The following is a 17,251-nucleotide window of genomic DNA, read 5'->3' as shown; positions in this document are numbered from 1 at the left end:
GGCCATTTACAAACTAGTCAGCAGGGACCAGCAGGCATTGGAGGAGTCCCTGTTCCCCTGAGCACTCCCAGGAGTGACTAGAAATAACGGTCACAAGCTGACAGAGGGTAGATTCAGATTAAACATCAGGAGGCGCTACTTCACTGTCAGAGCAGCTAGGATCTGGAACCAACTTCCAAGAGAAGTGGTGCTGGCTCCTACCCTGGGGGTCTTTAAAAGGAGGCTGGATGAACACCTGGCTGGGGTCATTTGACCCCAGTACTCTTTCCTGCCACAGCAGGGGGTAGAACTTCGTATGTCATGTTTTTAAGGCAGCTGATAATTTTTCTACCTTTGAACGTTTTTTCAGTTTGTACACATCTCTCCTAAAGAGTGCTGCCCCAAACTGGACACAGTACTTCAGGTGAGGCCTTACCAGTGCTGAATAAAATGTAAAAATCACTTTCCATGATCTGCATGTGACATTCCTGGTTAATACATCTCAGTATGCTATTGGCTTTAAAAGAAACAAACAAACAAACAAACAATACTACTCTGTTGACTCAACTTGCAGCCCATGATAACCTCCCCAGGTCCTTCTCTACAGTATTGTAATTTAGCCAGTTCTTCCATATTTTTAGACTGAGCAGGATTCAACTTTTATGAGTAAATACTGATAAACATCTATTTCACCTCACAATCACAAGCCAATGAAAAAATATTTCCATCTTTAATAATTAAAATTTATAGAAAAGGAACTTAAGAAAAATGCGGTATATGACAGCAGGAGGAGTAGTCCTACAGAACCATGTGACTGTAGTTTGGACTGCAGCTCCCAGAAACCCCAGGGGATTGGGAACAAAGGAAGAGGAAGTTTCAAAGCAGAAAAGGGAACTACAGGCAAGCAGAGCTGGAACTGATGGCATCTTTGCTGCTCAGCTGGTGGCGGTCCAGTAGTATTTACATTTGTCATTAATAAATTGTCTGTCCCCCACACCCTTAATTTTGCATAATCCTGAACATTTAAATCAATAATAATCAAAATAAACATGAATACTATCCATCCAAATTATTAAAAAATAAAAATCAAATTCTGCCAAGTCTATTTTATATTTGTGAATTTGGTTGGTCTGTACTTTGCATTTTTCCTTATTGAATTTCTTCTGATGTATGTCAAACTATTTCTTTAATTTATTAAGGTCATTTTGAATCCTTTTGATTTTGAATTCTGTCCTCCAAAATGTCTCCAAGTTCATCCAATTTGGTGTCGTCACAAACCTGTTAAATGGGCTGCCTACATTTATAGCTGTCTTCCACAAAAGGTAAAAAAGAGAGCATATCTGAGGGTTCTTCTAGTACCAGAATTCTTTCTGCTGTCCCTGAAGAGCAAGAAGCATAACCAGGAGGCCAAGGGACCGTAAAGTTGATTATTTAAGGTAGAGTTATGTAAATGGCAGTCCCAGAAGAGTTAACCCAAAGTACCTGGGCTTCCAGTCTTCAGTTGCTACTTCCTTCCCCCTCAGACTCTTGCTGCTGCTGTCAGAGCAGGGTTGCCAAATGTACATAAATGTACAGGTAGCCCATAAAAAATAGAGCAAAAAACACCTTTCCATAATGTCTATGAAAAAAATTAGAGCCACGTGTAAAAATGTTAAACAACAATGTGCTTGATAGATGGAGCACAAAAGTACTACCTGGCATCTGAATGGGAGTGTGGCATGCTGCAGGGAGCTCTCTTTCAGGGCTTTGTGGCCTGCATAGCTCCCCCTGGGCCAGCTGTGTACTGCAGCTGCATCTTTTTGTTTATCCCATGTTTCTAACAGATGCTTGCTGGAGTGGTTTCATTGGGACAGAGCTACAGGCACAAGAAGGGGAGAGGCAGTGCATGGAGGTCCATGCCACTGTACTAAGATGCAGGGAGGAGAACCAGCAGGGGTAAGGCTGAGGAGTCAGCTGGCTGGAAGTAGCACCATGCAGGATGTGTTTGAGGAGATCAGGGTGTGGGGATGAGTAGGGAACCCCTTGTGGGAGGCAGTACAGTGTAAAACCATTGCTGCACTCAAGCAGTCACCAACTTTGTTGTTATGGTTGGTGTTAAATCCTTAAATTTGAATCCTATCCCTTGCAAATATCATCCAGGGCCTGGCAAAGGGGTTACATTTAAATGATGTAAATTATATATCAATGAAAAAAAGTTTCATTGTCAGTAAAAAGTTTGCAGATTGTCAGTTAAAAAAAAACATTCTTGGGTTGGTAACCCTGTACCAGGGTCTTCAGGCTCCCCCTCTCTCTTCCAGGTTCCACTGCTTGTGTCTGCCCCTAGGAATGAGGAGAAGTGATATGGCCCACAGGGCTAAGGAAGCTTTGGGGAAACCTGTGAACTATGGGTACAAAAAAGATTATTAAGATGCAAAGAAATGTGTGGTCTGAATAAAATAGCACTAGGAATTTTTTAAATGACAATTCTGTATATTTTTTAAGAGAAGCTTAGTATGAAATACTAAAAAGAACAGAAACTAGGGATATGAGGAATCTAAATAAGATATAAATTAAGATAAGCTACTTGATTGAAGAGCTACGTCATTTTTGCAAAAGTCAGATGTATATGAAAACTAAGTGTCTTTTTTCATTGCTCCTTGTCACCTCCTATTTATTAAATGCACAAAACAGAGCAAGTACTGCTTGCAGAGAGTCCAGTTGCAGGCAATAGCAGTTGAAAGCAGCCCTGTTAAATGGGCTTCAGAGCTCGGCCTACAGACTATTAGCAGCAGAATGCCAGGCTGCTGTGAGGGGAGTTGGCAGCACCTGTTAACTATAAGCCAGGTCAGATAACAGGCAGCGGAGGGCCTGGCCTACATATAGACTTGCCCTGGCTATGAAGAACAGGATTCTTCTGCTACATAGAAGGAAATTGAGTCCACGAGGATAAGAGGCTCTTATGCCCACTGAGAGTGAACACCCAAAGGAGTGAAGATTTGGTTGAGAACTGTTTGTATTTACTCACTGGGGCTGAGATTTTTAAAAACACACCACTTCAATTTTGGGCCCCTGTTTCATCTATACATCCCCTTTAACCCCCTGACTAGGGACAGATATTCAAAAAGCCTGAGCCTGAATTGATTCAATCTTTTTAGATTAGTCTAACCTGGTTAGGCTGAATCAGTTTGTAACCGTACAGACATCTCCTCTGGAATGAAGAAATGCAGGCACGTGCCTGCAGCGGCTCAGGCTAGAAGCCAGGGGGCACTAGAGCAGCCCTCCCTTCCCTTCTATAGTGCTGAACTGAGGGGGTGTGTGGCCAGGCGGGGGAAGTATGCTCTGATTAGGGAGGGGTTCCTCCCCACCCTTGCTGCTCCTAACCAGTGATGGAGCCAGCAGAGAGTTACACAGCATTACTTACACAGCAGAGAGTTATTCAAGGAGAAGCACAGAGTTTATTAGCCCATCAAGAAAACAAAAGCCTTTCTTGTAAGTTTAAGCTCTTCTTTTAGCTCCAAAAAGCCCTAAGCAGACACTTTCATATCTGTCTTTGTCCTGTCTGCGTTACACAGGCAACTCTCACCTCATGCTGGCTATGGTTCATGCTGTGAGAGGGAAGGGGGGGATCCCTGCTTGAAAGGGGGGGCCAGGCAGACCCTGCTGTGCCTGCAGTCTCTGCCAGAGCTCCAGCCAGGGAGCACAGGGGCAGGGCCAGCTCTGCTGTGGAACAGAGAGCCCCACCCAGGGCTGCAAAGCATCTGGGATGCTGGGGGATTCTGGTTTAAATTAAACCAGGAAGAGGGCTGGGACAGACATTGCATAAACCAGTTTGACCCAAATCAGTTAAATCTGATGCTACATTCAACCAGATTCATCTGAAACCAGTTTCAGCCATTTTCAAATGGGTTTATGTGCACTGAACATCTGTTCTGTTACAGGTTTAAACCAGTTTCTGATCACTTAAACCGGTTTATGTGTAATGTCTGTCCCTAGCCCCTTACCTAAGAGGTTGCTTAAGAGTCATATAAGAGATTCCCTTGTTTAGTGGTTGAGTGTACTGTTTCAAGCACTGAGTTCCACATAGTAGTGCTTTTGCTGATGCATAATTTTATACTTTTAAACTTCATATTTTTACTTTATATACTTTTAAAGATCAGTTTCTTCAATATTGATTTTTGCAGATTTTCATGAACTGTATTTTACTCCAGTATATAGAAAATAATGTTAACTTATTTATATTCTTGCCACAATCCATTTTTCAATTATGTTTTTATTTGGGAGCTTATCCTTTCCCCTGACTTCTATTTCTTCAAGAGAGCTTAACTGTGTTTATGTGGATGAATGGTGACTGTTATGTTTATTACAAGACCCTATACCAACATGTAAGAGATCTGATGTTACTCAAAAGGCTATCCATCTTGCATGTAGATAGTATCCCACTATTTTGACTGAGTTGTTTTCTTTTTCATTTTAAGAATACTATGAAGATGTGTACATTAACCAGCTTAATTTGGCCTATTGTTTCAACAACCCTGAAGACAAATGGTTAAGGAATTATTTCTATGAACAATGTTTTAACACTGCTCAACTGATCAAAATTGACGGGGGGAAAAAAGAGGCTGAGGCACATGCAAATATGGGCCTTATCAATGAGGAACAAGGTAAGTAACTGACAGTTTATATCATTATATCAAAATGTTAGGGTATTCATTTTTTCAGACAGCCATGTTTGGTTGGCTTGTATTTGATTCCTGTGTACAGTACTTGTACTGTAGTACATGATCTGAAGATAAAGTATCAAAGTTTTTGCAGTTGTCATAATTTAAATGTTTAGATACACAAACCTAGATGTAGAAAAGTATTTAATTAGACATTGAGGGGTTTTTTTTCCAGCAATGACACTTGTTTTCAGCTTCAGCAAATACATTTAAATTAGACACGAACAAAGGAAGCATTCCCTTATACACAAATATAGTTGTGCTTTCCAGATATTACTGCGTTTTTTTTTACTTACAGATTATTTAAAAGTTTACAGGCTAATGTCTTAACCTGTAAACCTATGAGATCAAAAAAATATCCCAACAGAAAAAACCCTTTTAAAAATTGTATTTTCATGACACAAAGGATTGAGTGAGTATACCAGTGACTGTGTCTGAAGGTTTCTATCAACAATCCTGCTTGATACAAGAAAAAACAATGGGTGAAATATTTGTTGTGAATTTATTAAAATTTAGACTCTTTCTAATGGCTAGAGGTACCCAAACATTTTGATTTCTTCAAATATATTATTTGTTTACTAATGAATATCTTTCTTAATTTTTACTTTATGAAATGCTAACAAACGTTCAGATTTGGAGCAGTACTGTTTTGACATAATTGATCATGTAAAAAAAAATTTTATATGTCTTGTTTTCAGCTTGCATGAACCAGTAAGGACTTTTAGCATGAATTCTCATGTGTGTAATTTCCAAGAATACTTGGCTATGTAGCTGTCTTGAAATTTGCTTCCCATTAATATTTTTGCCCTCAAAATGTGATCACTTAGATGTTAGCAGAAATAAATATGCAAAAGGCATAGCATAGACAGAAGGTGATAGGGTTAAACATTCCGAGAAATATTCAAAGAAAGCATTTGAAATATCTGTGTAAATGTTTGAGGAATATTAGCATCATGTAATTAAGGGTTTTCAAATGCTGGTGAACAAGAATGCAGTCATGATAAGATTTAACATGGCAGTGATTTTGCTATCACACCTGATTTGAATCATACATTTGCAGCATTCCTTTTAAAAAAGTGTTTTTTCCTATGGAATTTCCAAGGTTTTTAAAGTGGTTTTGTACAGAATGGAAACTCTGTACAGCAAGTCTTACTGTCTAATCCTGCCCTTTGCCTTCAAGACTGACAACACCAGCATAAGCAATGTGTATCTCTGAAAGCATTGTACAGTACAGTGAGAAGGCTTAAAAATTGCAGGAAGAGTTTTTAAACATTGCAAGGTTAAGGAAAAAGTGGGGACGTTGGAAGAGAGTCAATTAAGAGGGCTTTGGGGGACCTTGGTAGTGAGGTATTTGGTCCCTCAGACCGCCACATGGTGTATATTTTGTACATTAGAATCCCATTATTCTTAATAGTGCCAGCAATAAAGCTGGTGGGAAATTCTCTGATGGAATGGCATGTTTTGAAACATGTCTGATTTCATGCCAGCTGGCTTACCAAGCTCCTCAGCAGCCTACCTGGCAGGCTGCTGGGAAACCCAGTCTTCCAGATTCAGGGCTTTTTGGAATCCTGCCTGGGGGGCTTATTGGGAACAGAAACCCTGGAAGTGCCAAATCCCCAACTTTAAGGCACCCAGCTCCAGGGAGCCTCAGAAATTGGGAGCCAAAAGATTCTCAGGGTTTCCAAACTCCTGGCTTCCTGTTATGGAAGGTTTCTTCTTACAATTTATCATAAATAAATCATTTTAGTTTTTCCAAATGATTTTTTAATTCTGTTTTGCAAAGAATGTTTTTAATTTGGGGATTTTGTTCCACATTGGAACAAACCAAATATTACTATTCCCAAAGCCTCTGAATCGTTATTTTTTGCATAGCCGGATACAGCTGGCCTTAGGGGGTGGAATCGATGGTTAGCAGGGTGCTATGTACTTATGCACACACACACACGCGCATGCACAGTCCAGTGCTCCCCAGGTGTGATTTCAGCAATACCTGCAGCTGTGCAGGTAGCACGGGGTGTGAGCCTACAGTCAAGTTGCTTTTGACCTGGAGTAGGGGGGAAGGGTCTACCCCACTATAGTGCCCCTCCTGTATTGTGCCAGCTCACTCCCACCCTGCCCCACCCACTGGTGTCACTAGAGTGAGTGCCACATGGAACTGGGGTTGGGGGGCGCAGGAACCCGGAGCACCCAGGACTCTCCCAGCATGAATCATTCCACAGCAATGCTCTCCTGGGCATGTCCCCACATGCTGTCTCCCTCTACCCTCTGGCCCCTGAGGGGAAGGGGACTTGGCTTCCCACAATGCCACCACCTCCATGCTGCACACAACGCCAGTTCTTTCCCACTGCCTGCAAAGCTCTGCAGCCACAGGGGTGCCATTGAAGCCAACATCCAGCTGGGCAGGGCTGAGGAGGCAGAGGCATGAAAGTTTTAGCTTATGGTGGGCACTGCCTGCCTGTCCCTCTGGGTGCAGCCAAGCTGCGGAGGCAGAGCCAGGTACACACAGATGCAGAGTAAGACTCAGATCCCCAAGGAGCTGCTGCGTGTTGTGGCATGGGCCAGTGCTGTGCAGGTGCCTGTCCTGTGCGTGCTGCCAAGCTGCCCAGGTGGCCCTCAGAGATTCCCTTCACCAGTGAGTGCATCAGGTGTGGCTGCTGGGGAAGTGTACCTCACCTGCCACCTTCAGCTCCAGGGTTAGGGGGGAAGTCCCCACATGAGTCCAGGAATTACATCAAGAAGCATGGCAGGTGTCCTGCAGAGGGGCGCAGAGACCCCCATGCCAGACAGGAGGGTACTGGGAGGGAGTATCAAAATACAAGTTCACCCAGGGCACCATTTTCCCTAGGTCTGGCTCTCAACAACCACATGAACATTATGCTGATGTTCAGATGGTTTGCCACAGTAGCAAGATCCAGATTCAGTGGTGTATGCAGAATTCAGTTGCCATCTGGATAATATTTGCTCAAACCAAAGCCAGTTATGGGCAAATCCTTCATTCTGAGTTAAAAGGCACTTAATTAGGTCAACTGTTCCTTTACAGAACTATTCCTTTACATCTGTTTTAAATTGATGGCTTTCTTAAATCTCTTCCTACGGTCTCTTAGATACTAGAATATGTAGTTGTGTTAAGAAATAACATAAAGAAAAGTTATTTCTAATTATTTATAGCTTCAAAGGTTGTCACTGAACATGACTCATTGCTCTGATCCCCCGATTACCTAAATTCCCTTTAATAATTCTTTCCTTATGATTTGTTAAGTAAAAGTACTTAAATACTATTTAAATATTTCAATTTTTAAGTTTATAGTGCAATTACAAAAAAACACTGAAATGCAATACTGCATTGAGTTGAGGTAGAACTACTGCTATTTCCTAGAAACACTTCCCAGTCCCTAGAACTCCACTGACAGAGGGTATGTACACATGTATTAACTTTTTGCCAATTAAGATGATTTAGTCAACTTAACAGAGCATACACACATATGCAGAGTCAATTTAAATACAGCACAAGATAATACACCTCTGAGGTGTGCTATCTTGAGTCGCATTAGTTAAGCCACCTTAGCTCACAAGATGGCTACTACTATGTCAAGGAGCTCTATGTATGTTTGCTCCAATGTGGCTTAATTTAAGTCTACTTAGGTAAGTCAATTTAGGTAAGTTGACTTATTTTAAGTCAGCTTAGTACAAGTGTATATACCTCTTGGTAAGGCCTACCTTTTACAGTTAAATATATGTAGATAGTTGCATTAGCTTTGAGGGAGCACTTGGAAAGGGGGGGGACATGTAAAATCTTTTTATTTATGAAGGATAAAAGTTAAATCACAAGTTTGACCTAAAAAAAGAGTTAAGGGTAAGAGCAGAGTATTTCATGTGATTACCTCAGGTTTAGTCATGTGGAATAGTAGTTACACAGGGAAAATTAAAAAATATAAAATAGGTATGGTCTGAAAATTAAAATGTTTCCATTCTTTTCCCATTGTTTTCATCATGATGTTTCCTATTGGAATTCAATTTTGTATAAAGTTATATGGAGCTAGGTTACGCTTTAGACATATACAGGCAGTCCTCAACTTACAACGTTTCAAGTTACAACGTTTCACACTTCCAACGTTTATAAATTGACACCCTGTTTCAACTTTCTGACATCAGTTTTGACTTTAAAATGCTTGATCCCACACCACACCACACCAGTGAACAAGTTTGCTGTATCGTTCATCTCCCTGGAGAACATCTGTCCAAACTTCCTTGGACACTTTCTTTAAGAAAGCAGACAAGACTCCAAAAAAACCTGCAGCTAAGATTCCTGCGAAAACTCCAGCCAAGAACCCTTTAAAAAGTCCAACCAAGAGCCCTTCAAAAAGTCCAGCAAAGTCACCTCGAAGAAGTCTTTCCAAATCAATATGATTGCTGTTTACAATAAAATATATTAATGTAGCTATATTACTCATCTATAATTGATTGAGTACAAAATTCTGGGGTATTTTTGGTGAAAATAGGGTATTGGGCCTTGGTTCAAAAACCAATCTCCCATTTATAACATTATTTCCTATGGGAAAATCAGTTCCACATTACAACATTGCAACTTAAGACTCAGTTTTCAGGAACCAATTGTGTTGCAAGTTCGAGGACTGTGTGGATAGTGTTTAGCATATTTTGGACAAGTTAGAGCACATTTTCTGGCAGTCTTAATCAGCAAATCTACATTTAATCATTAACAGCTAAAAATGTTTCTATAATATTGCATGCTTGAAGCCAGTGATAGAAAAACAGAAAATCACATACATTTTAAATTTGATTTTGTGGGACGTTATTTTGGCTGAGGAAATCTTGTAACAATTCTGTGCAGATGTGCCACCAAACAGATTGTAGATTTTTAAAAATAATTTGGACACTTCCAAGCCGGACTTAATATGAAATGACTACTTAGGAGTGTAAAGAGAAGTATGTAGATGTCTGCAGGAGAACTTAATAACAGCATGATAACTTTTCAGGATGTTTTAATGTAATGAAATTACACCCTCTTATATTCTACTTGCCATCTAGAAGTGCTATGTTTTATCTGGAGGCTGGTAATAGATTTGATGTTCATTAATTTTCAAAGCTAAGGAGTTATTTTTTGTCAGCTATTGGCAATGTGCTGTCGTGGCACTTTGATGCAGGTGAGTTTTGGCTGTCAATAAACAATGATGGGCCCTAGAAATAACACAATGCTGGTTGATTTAGTCACTATAGATACAAATTGATCATTGTCACATGGTTAAAATGGGAAGTTTGTGCAATTTTGATTTTATTGGTTCTTTTTAAAGGTATGGGCCCTCTTCCAAGCTTTACCTTCAAAACACATTTTGCTCATTTGAGTTAACAAAATTAGATGTAGCTCACAGTAGATTGTAGAATTATTCAAAACATGATCATCTGAGTTTTCTAGCAGAATACAGAGTGAATTGTCTTTGAAACAATTTTATTAGTCCAGTTACTAATTACTTCCCATATAGTTCTGAAACATTGTATCATTTTATATGTATAATGGAAAAAAAGATTTCTACAATTTTTCCAAATTGAGTGAAAAATAGCCTATTTTACATGCAAGGTGCATGAATTGATCTTAGGAATAGAAAGCTATTTTCACACAGTTATCTTACTTCCCATGCTGTGCTATGGTATGTTTTTTTAAATAATAAGAAAGATAAATGAAATATAAATATTCATAATAATAATGATATCTGTCTATTGGTACAAAATGGAAGCTTATTACAGTCAGAAAGCCAGTTTTTGACTTCTCTTACATTAGTAGTAAATTCAGACAATAATCACTTCAGTATTGTACTGCTTTTACTTAAAGCAGAATATGGGTCACAATGTTGACAGTTATGATGGCTAATGTCACCCGGCTATGAGAGCTTGCTACTTGCCATTGTGATCTCAGACTACCCCTGCACCAGCAGTAAGGCACAATGAGATCTGATGTGCGACCCCACAGTCACATCTCCTGCCATGCATGTGTGGCATGGCAGGTAGTGCAATTGTGTGGATTGTACATCAGAGCCCATCACACTTTTACCTACACATCCTCAGGGGCCCAACCCCTTTCCCCCGCCTCCACCAAAAAAACCCCAAAAAGCACCACTACCACCACCACCACCAGCTACAAAAAGAATCCAGCTGAAGTAGATACTTAAAAATTTGTTTGGATGTTTTTAGCATTTAATAGAACCAGTCAAATTGAATGTCAAATACAGTTTTAAAAGTCAGCATTTCTTAAAATCAAGTTGCAGTTGCTACTATAAACTACTTTTAAATTATCTGGAAAGCCTAAAGACTCAATTAGAACAAACAAATGCATGTTGTCTGTTTTTTTCCATAAAAATACAGGACTCTTCTGCTTGGAAGGTGTAACTACATTAGTGATGGTTTAGAGTGTGATGTCCAAGCAGAGACGGTAGCTCCTAGAACTCTGGGAAGTACAAGCAAGTTGTGGCCACTGATGCATTTTTTTAATGTGTATCTGCTCCTTTCTGCCTGGCAAGTGTACAAAATGGTAGGAAGGCTCCCTTTTACCTACGTTTTCCTACTTTATCTACTTTTTCAGAGGTTAGCATAGAGGCATTATGTTAAGTATCACAATAACATCCAATGAATAAAATCTTTCAAGCATATAGCAAACAGAAATCAGAACGATGGTATGTGCCAGAATCTGTAAAAGACATGAAACAAGAGTTCTGAAATGTGTGAATTTGTGCCATTAATTTTAATGGAAAGTTAACTTAAAATAATTATCTACGTCTATATTCTGCAGTACACAAAAGTTCCACTCAGCAAAAATGAAGAGACTGACCTTGCCCTCCAGCGTTTAAATTTTAAAAGGCCAGAAGATAGACAAAGCCAGGGAAAGTAGGGTACAGCATTAAAGCATAAAAATAGTTCAAATGATACACATACTAGCCTTGGCTCTCTCAATATTGTTGACTGCCTTGCTGTGGATCATTTTAACAGCTGGCTAATCCTCAAGCCCAATTATATTCACAGATGCCCAAAGTCTTAAGTGTTTCAGACCATGTTTCACCTTTACAGTTTCTAAAACAGAGTTCCACTCTTTCATGGTTCTTCAGTGCACTGAAAATTAAGGATACAATCTTCAAAAATGTTTCTGGTTGGCCTCATTTTTGCCTCTATTAATGGTAATGTGAAAATTCTCATTGACTTCACTGGCAAACACAGGCTTCAGTGCTTTTGAGAATCCTAGTCTGGAACTTTAGTGAGGGCATGAAAAATTGTAGTTGTTTTATTTATCTGAAATTACTGCATAATCTCCACTCTGCTGATTTATAGAGCCACAGAATGTAAAGATTTGTCATAGAACATTTTTCTTTCCATCAATAGATTTTTGCTCAAGCCCTTGATTTTTAAGTACTTGGTTAACAGGTATAAATATGAAACAACAGTTTAAATTCAGACCCTAACACCTTGTTGTTCTGCAACATAGTAAATTAAAATCTTACCATCTCTGTGACTAGTGGATTCCATGTAATCCATTAATAAGAAATTAGTGGAGATATTCGTTTTATGCTTGAATTGTTTGTGCCATCTTGTGCATTTTTATTAATTACAAGATTACATACTGTTTTTCCTTTGTGAAGGGATGGAATTCAAAACACCTATACAGCCCTTCACCTATAGCAAGGGTGGGCAGTTATTTCAGCTGGCAGGCCTCTTAATGCGGCCACATCCATCTCTCTTTTCTGTCTCTTCCCTGTCTCTTCTCAGTCTCTCTCTCTCTCCTCTCCCCTCTTCTCCCCTGCCTCCAGAACCCAGCAGGAGCTGTAGTTCACCAGGAGCCCTGAAGCCTAGCTGTTGACTCATATGGGGACTTCTGCCGTGGTGGGTGGGCAGCAGTGTCAGCTTTTGGGCATAGCTACCTGGCGTGGCAGAAGCTCCTGTCTAGGTCCTGACATAAAGGCCCATAACTAACACTGCTGGCAGGTTCCAGATTTTGGTTCCAGGCAGGAATTTCCATTGCACTGAGAGGGTTATGGCATCAGCTGACACCACCAGCAGTTTCTGCATCGGGGCTCCTGAATTTGCTGGTGACATCCACAGCTGACACTGTTGCCCACCCACTGCAGCAGAAGCCCCACCTAGGTCCACAACCGATGTCATCATGTCATGGTCTGATGATGCTGGGCAGAAGCAGTCCTGCCAGCCAGCTCCACGTGGAGGCTGGAGTCACCAGCCACCTGTGGGCCAGATCCAATGAGTTGGCAGCTGTCCACATGCAGGCCAGATATAGTCTGTTGCAGAGCCATATTTTCTCTACCTGACAGACATTTACCTTTGATTCAGGAAAAGCAGCCACATACCTGCAGTGGCTCAGGCCAGACACCAGAGGGTGCTAAAGCATGGTTCTCTGGCTGTGTTCACTTCCTGTTCCTGCTGCCCCCAAGGTTTCTGGGATTTGTAGTCCACAGTTGCAGCCAGCAGTAAGTTTGAGTGGGGGAAGGGATGTTTAATCCCCCTCCCTGACCCCAGACTGGAAAGCATGCTGGGATGCTGGGGAACTGTGATTTAACTTCAACCAGGAAGGGGTCTGGGGCAGAAGTTCCATAAACCAGTTTGACCCAAATCATTTAAGTCTGATACTACATTTAACCAGATTTACCTTAAACCAGTTTCAGCCATTTTGAAACTGGTTTATGTGCACTAAGCTTCTGTTCTGTTACAAATTTAAAGCAGTTTTTGATCACTTAAACTGGTTTGTATGTAACTTCTGTCCCTAGCCCAGAAGTTCAGTACACATAAACCACTTTCAAAATGGCTGAAACCAGTTTAAGATAAACTTGGATGGATGTAGTATCAGACTTAACTGATTTAGGTTCCAGTGGTTTACTGAACTTCTGTCCCAGATCCCCTCCAGATTCAAGTTAACTCACAGTCCTCCAACATCTGAGGGTGCTTTGCACCTCCTCCACAAACCCCACCCTTGCAAGGACGGCAGGTTAGCCTTGGCCCAAGCTGTTTGCTCCAGCTGAGGAGGGAGGTGTTCTTTAGCACCCTCCGCCTTCTGGCATGGGCCTCTGCAGGAATTTGGCTACATTTTCAGAATCAAAAGTACATGTCTCTTCACCGGGTTATTGGTTCAATCTGTGTATCTAAGACTAACCTGCAAAGATTGAACTGATTCAGCTTTGGGCTTTTTGACTATCTGTACTTAGATAATGTATCACCTTTAGGGCCCAGGCCCATTTTTCATTGGTGTACTTGTACCACACTTTGCATAATGGAGACTAGATCAGTTACTGAAGTTCCTAGGTGTCATGACAATTATTATTGTTGTTGTTGTTCTTTCATCTGCCATTACTGATGAGTAGCATAGTACTCTGGGTAGTACTTTTGGGTAGTAGTTTACTCTACACGTGCATTTACATCACATTAAATTCCACAGTAAGCGGAAATAGGCTGGCGTCTACAAGTGCAAACATTAAGGTGCATTAATGCTGTGTATGGTCTGACTTGGGACTAAAGTTAGTCCCAAGTCATTCCACATACACAGTGTTACTGTGCAGCTAGGTGTCTACATGTGCGTTATTGTGCAGTAACTAATCAGGCATAAATGCAAGTATCAAATTTACGCCCAAGTCAGCATAAGTCGCCATAGTTACTGCACAGTATGGGTGTGCACATATACATGTGCACCCGTACTGTGCAGTATTTTTTTGGTTACTGCACAGTAAATGTGCATGTGTAGATGCACCCATTGGCTGTTAGAATCTAGCCCCTACTTATTTTAGCTACATCTCTACACAAGAGCATATTTTGACTTAATTATCAGCCTTTTTTTTTTTTTAAGTAAAGGAGCCCTGTTTTGCAAAAAAAAAGTATGTATGTTAGAGATTTGTCAGAAATGGGATGTCTTGCTACTAAGAAAAATGGGAGATTAATAGTGCTAATGTTCTTTTGTTATCAACTTTGAACTTTAAAAGAATCTACAAGTATTTTCCTTGGAATATTATCCTCAGAATTCTTCTAACACTTTTGGAAGATATAGAGTTTTGTCTTCAAGCTTAACATAATGAATGACTACATAAAAATATTCACTTTTACATGCTCTTTCTTGGCGATTTTTAATTTTTTAAAAATATATACGATCTGTTCCCATGCATTTATCAGGAAAGTTGGTTATAAATGGTATTTCTGTCCCACAGGAAATCCTGATTTTGAAATTTGGTTTCATTCTGATTAAAGTCTTTGCATTTTTATGAAAAACTATTTCATTTTGACATTGTTAGAATATTTTATTTTGAATTTTCTATAGCAAAGTTTACATTAAAAAATAACACTATGTATATATTTTATATGGAGTACTGCATAATACAATATAAGGTGAAATGACAAAATAAAATAAAGTTTTGACTTTCAGAATCAGATATTATACTATCAACATATAATGTCAGCTTTACTGTTGGTAATGTTAATGAAACCTGTATGCTTGTGTTTCAGTTTTGCAGAATCAGTATTTTCTGACAGAAAATTGTTAGCTCAGTAAAGGAGGTAATTGATAATCTAAAGTACTAGTGTGTTGTAACTCTTGCTAACTTTACCGTGGTCACTTATAACTGCAATATTTTAAATGCTGCTTAATGTGTTGTTGTGCAGGTCTTTTTATTTTGGGAAGCTATATAGGTTTGGTTTCAAACACAAAATAATGAACAACTCCCTAGCCTTTATATGTAGGAAACAATATCATTTATGTTCTAGTTTATAATTCTTAAGAAAAACATTTCTCTAGCATGCTTGCAGGGTACTTAGTTTGTAAATATTAATTTAGTTCAAAACTTGATTATGAAGAAATGCAACTATCTGAATTTTTCTTTATCATGATTTTATTCACTCCATAACAGTTATACTTTTATGATGGTGGTTCATGTAGCATTTTAAAAAATTGAATGATTAATAGCCACTAGGATCCAAATACCATTGCCTTGGGTGGGAAGCTGTTCTCTAGCACCACTTTCATGTTATATTTCTTTCTTTGTCAAAAGGAGGAAAGTAAGAGGTGGGAAAAGAGTTTTCTTGTATCTCATAAGTAGACAGTTTACAAACAATATGTCAACATTACTAATCTTTAACTCTTTTCCATTGCAATTAAAGTCTATTCATCACAAGCTACTTTGGAGGCCAAAGAGAGGAGCACCATTAGTAGCTGAGACCTTGAAACAAGTCCACATCTTTCCAAATATTATAGTTATAGGCATAGTTAGGGTAGGACTGTTGCTGCAGCCACACAATCATACTGGTGGCAGTGGCAGAAGTCACCACTCCCACTGTCTGTGGCAGTTGTCCTGGGTGCCCAGCCATGTCGTTAGGCCTCTGATTAGACTCGATGTATGGCACTGGCAGATTCCATTATGTATTTAGTCAGGTTGTTGAGTAATATCAGTAGTTGTGCTCTTGTGAAGACCAGCTATTTAAGATAATTATCCACATCAGAGGATCCTAGGAGCACACTTTTTAATGTAAAATAGAACTTTATTTAACAGAATTGATCATTTGGACCACTCCTAATCCAACTTGGACTACTTTATAAGAGATCATACATAAATTTGTTCCTCCATTATTCTGCATTTACACTACTTTATATAGTTCCTATTATATTGTTCTAGTTGTGTGAGAAGTTAATGTCAGTTGACTAATGAAGTACTTGACTAGATGATGCAATGTAAAAAGTTTAAGTAGCAGCAGGAGAAGAGGTCTTCATACTCTGGTGTATTTTCCTGCCAGTCAGTGGCCATATGGAAACACCCATAAATCCAGATTGACAGATTTAAGAGAAGACAGATTGAAAAGCCTTATTAGATAATTGAGTCTATCCCCATGAAATTACAGGATATAGTTTTCAGATAAAGGACATCATATTATTACATAGAAATAATGTATCGTTACTGATATTGACCTAACAGTTACTAGATTGAATTGAAGTTACAGAGGTGAGATTATATGTATTTTCAATACAAATTAATACAATCTAATAAATTCTGAAAGTAATTCTTGAGCATACAAAGAAAATTGCTTGTTGAATTGATAGAAAAATATGGTACATATTAACGTTTATCCTTGTAAAAAAACTACTAGTAGCCACAATAGATGTTTTGAATCAAGAGCTTTAGCCAAACATCCCAAAGGGCTGCTAAAAAAGAAATTAAAAACTCTTTCTTTTCATGTTGCATTTTTCAATGAATTTGAAACTATCTGTTTGCTACTACTTGTAGTAATGTGTTTTTGTATATTTCCAACGCTGGAGAACAGTAAACAAATCTGCTGATAGCATGTTTAACGTTTTTCTTTTCTAATTTTACAGTAAAGTCTCTCAGTTTCAGTGGGGTTTTTAGAAATGAGAGAGAAATTGACCTAATTATATTTGTTTCATTTTTGTTATGAAAATTCTACAATCTAGTCATAGTAGTGCAAGGTCTAAATATCATCATTTATATGTTCTTTAAAAGTTTTATAGTTTAGACTTAAACAGTGTTTCTTCTCTTAAGGTATTTGGTGTTTGTATGATTTCATCTCATGTTAAA

General features: G+C 39.2%; 1 protein-coding gene across 2 annotated transcripts in view; it reads left to right on the top strand.

Annotated features, from left to right (window-relative positions):
• Positions 1–17,251, top strand: part of TTC29 (tetratricopeptide repeat domain 29) — a 242,579-nt gene that overhangs the window by 58,337 nt on the left and 166,991 nt on the right. Inside the window, exon 5 of one of the 2 annotated variants that reach the window (XM_019522167.1) lies at positions 4,434–4,619. The exons of the other annotated variant lie outside the window; for it this stretch is intronic. Within the exon in view, the coding sequence (XP_019377712.1) occupies positions 4,434–4,619 (186 nt within the window). The remainder of the gene's footprint in view (positions 1–4,433; positions 4,620–17,251) is intronic. 2 annotated transcript variants of the gene reach the window in all.

This window comes from Gavialis gangeticus, unplaced genomic scaffold, assembly GCF_001723915.1.
Source record: "Gavialis gangeticus isolate Ggan-Ray unplaced genomic scaffold, GavGan_comp1, whole genome shotgun sequence".
Lineage (NCBI taxonomy): Eukaryota > Metazoa > Chordata > Crocodylia > Gavialidae > Gavialis > Gavialis gangeticus.
The sequence above is the reverse complement of the archived record's forward strand: the minus strand, read 5'-3'. Positions and strand labels throughout refer to the sequence as shown.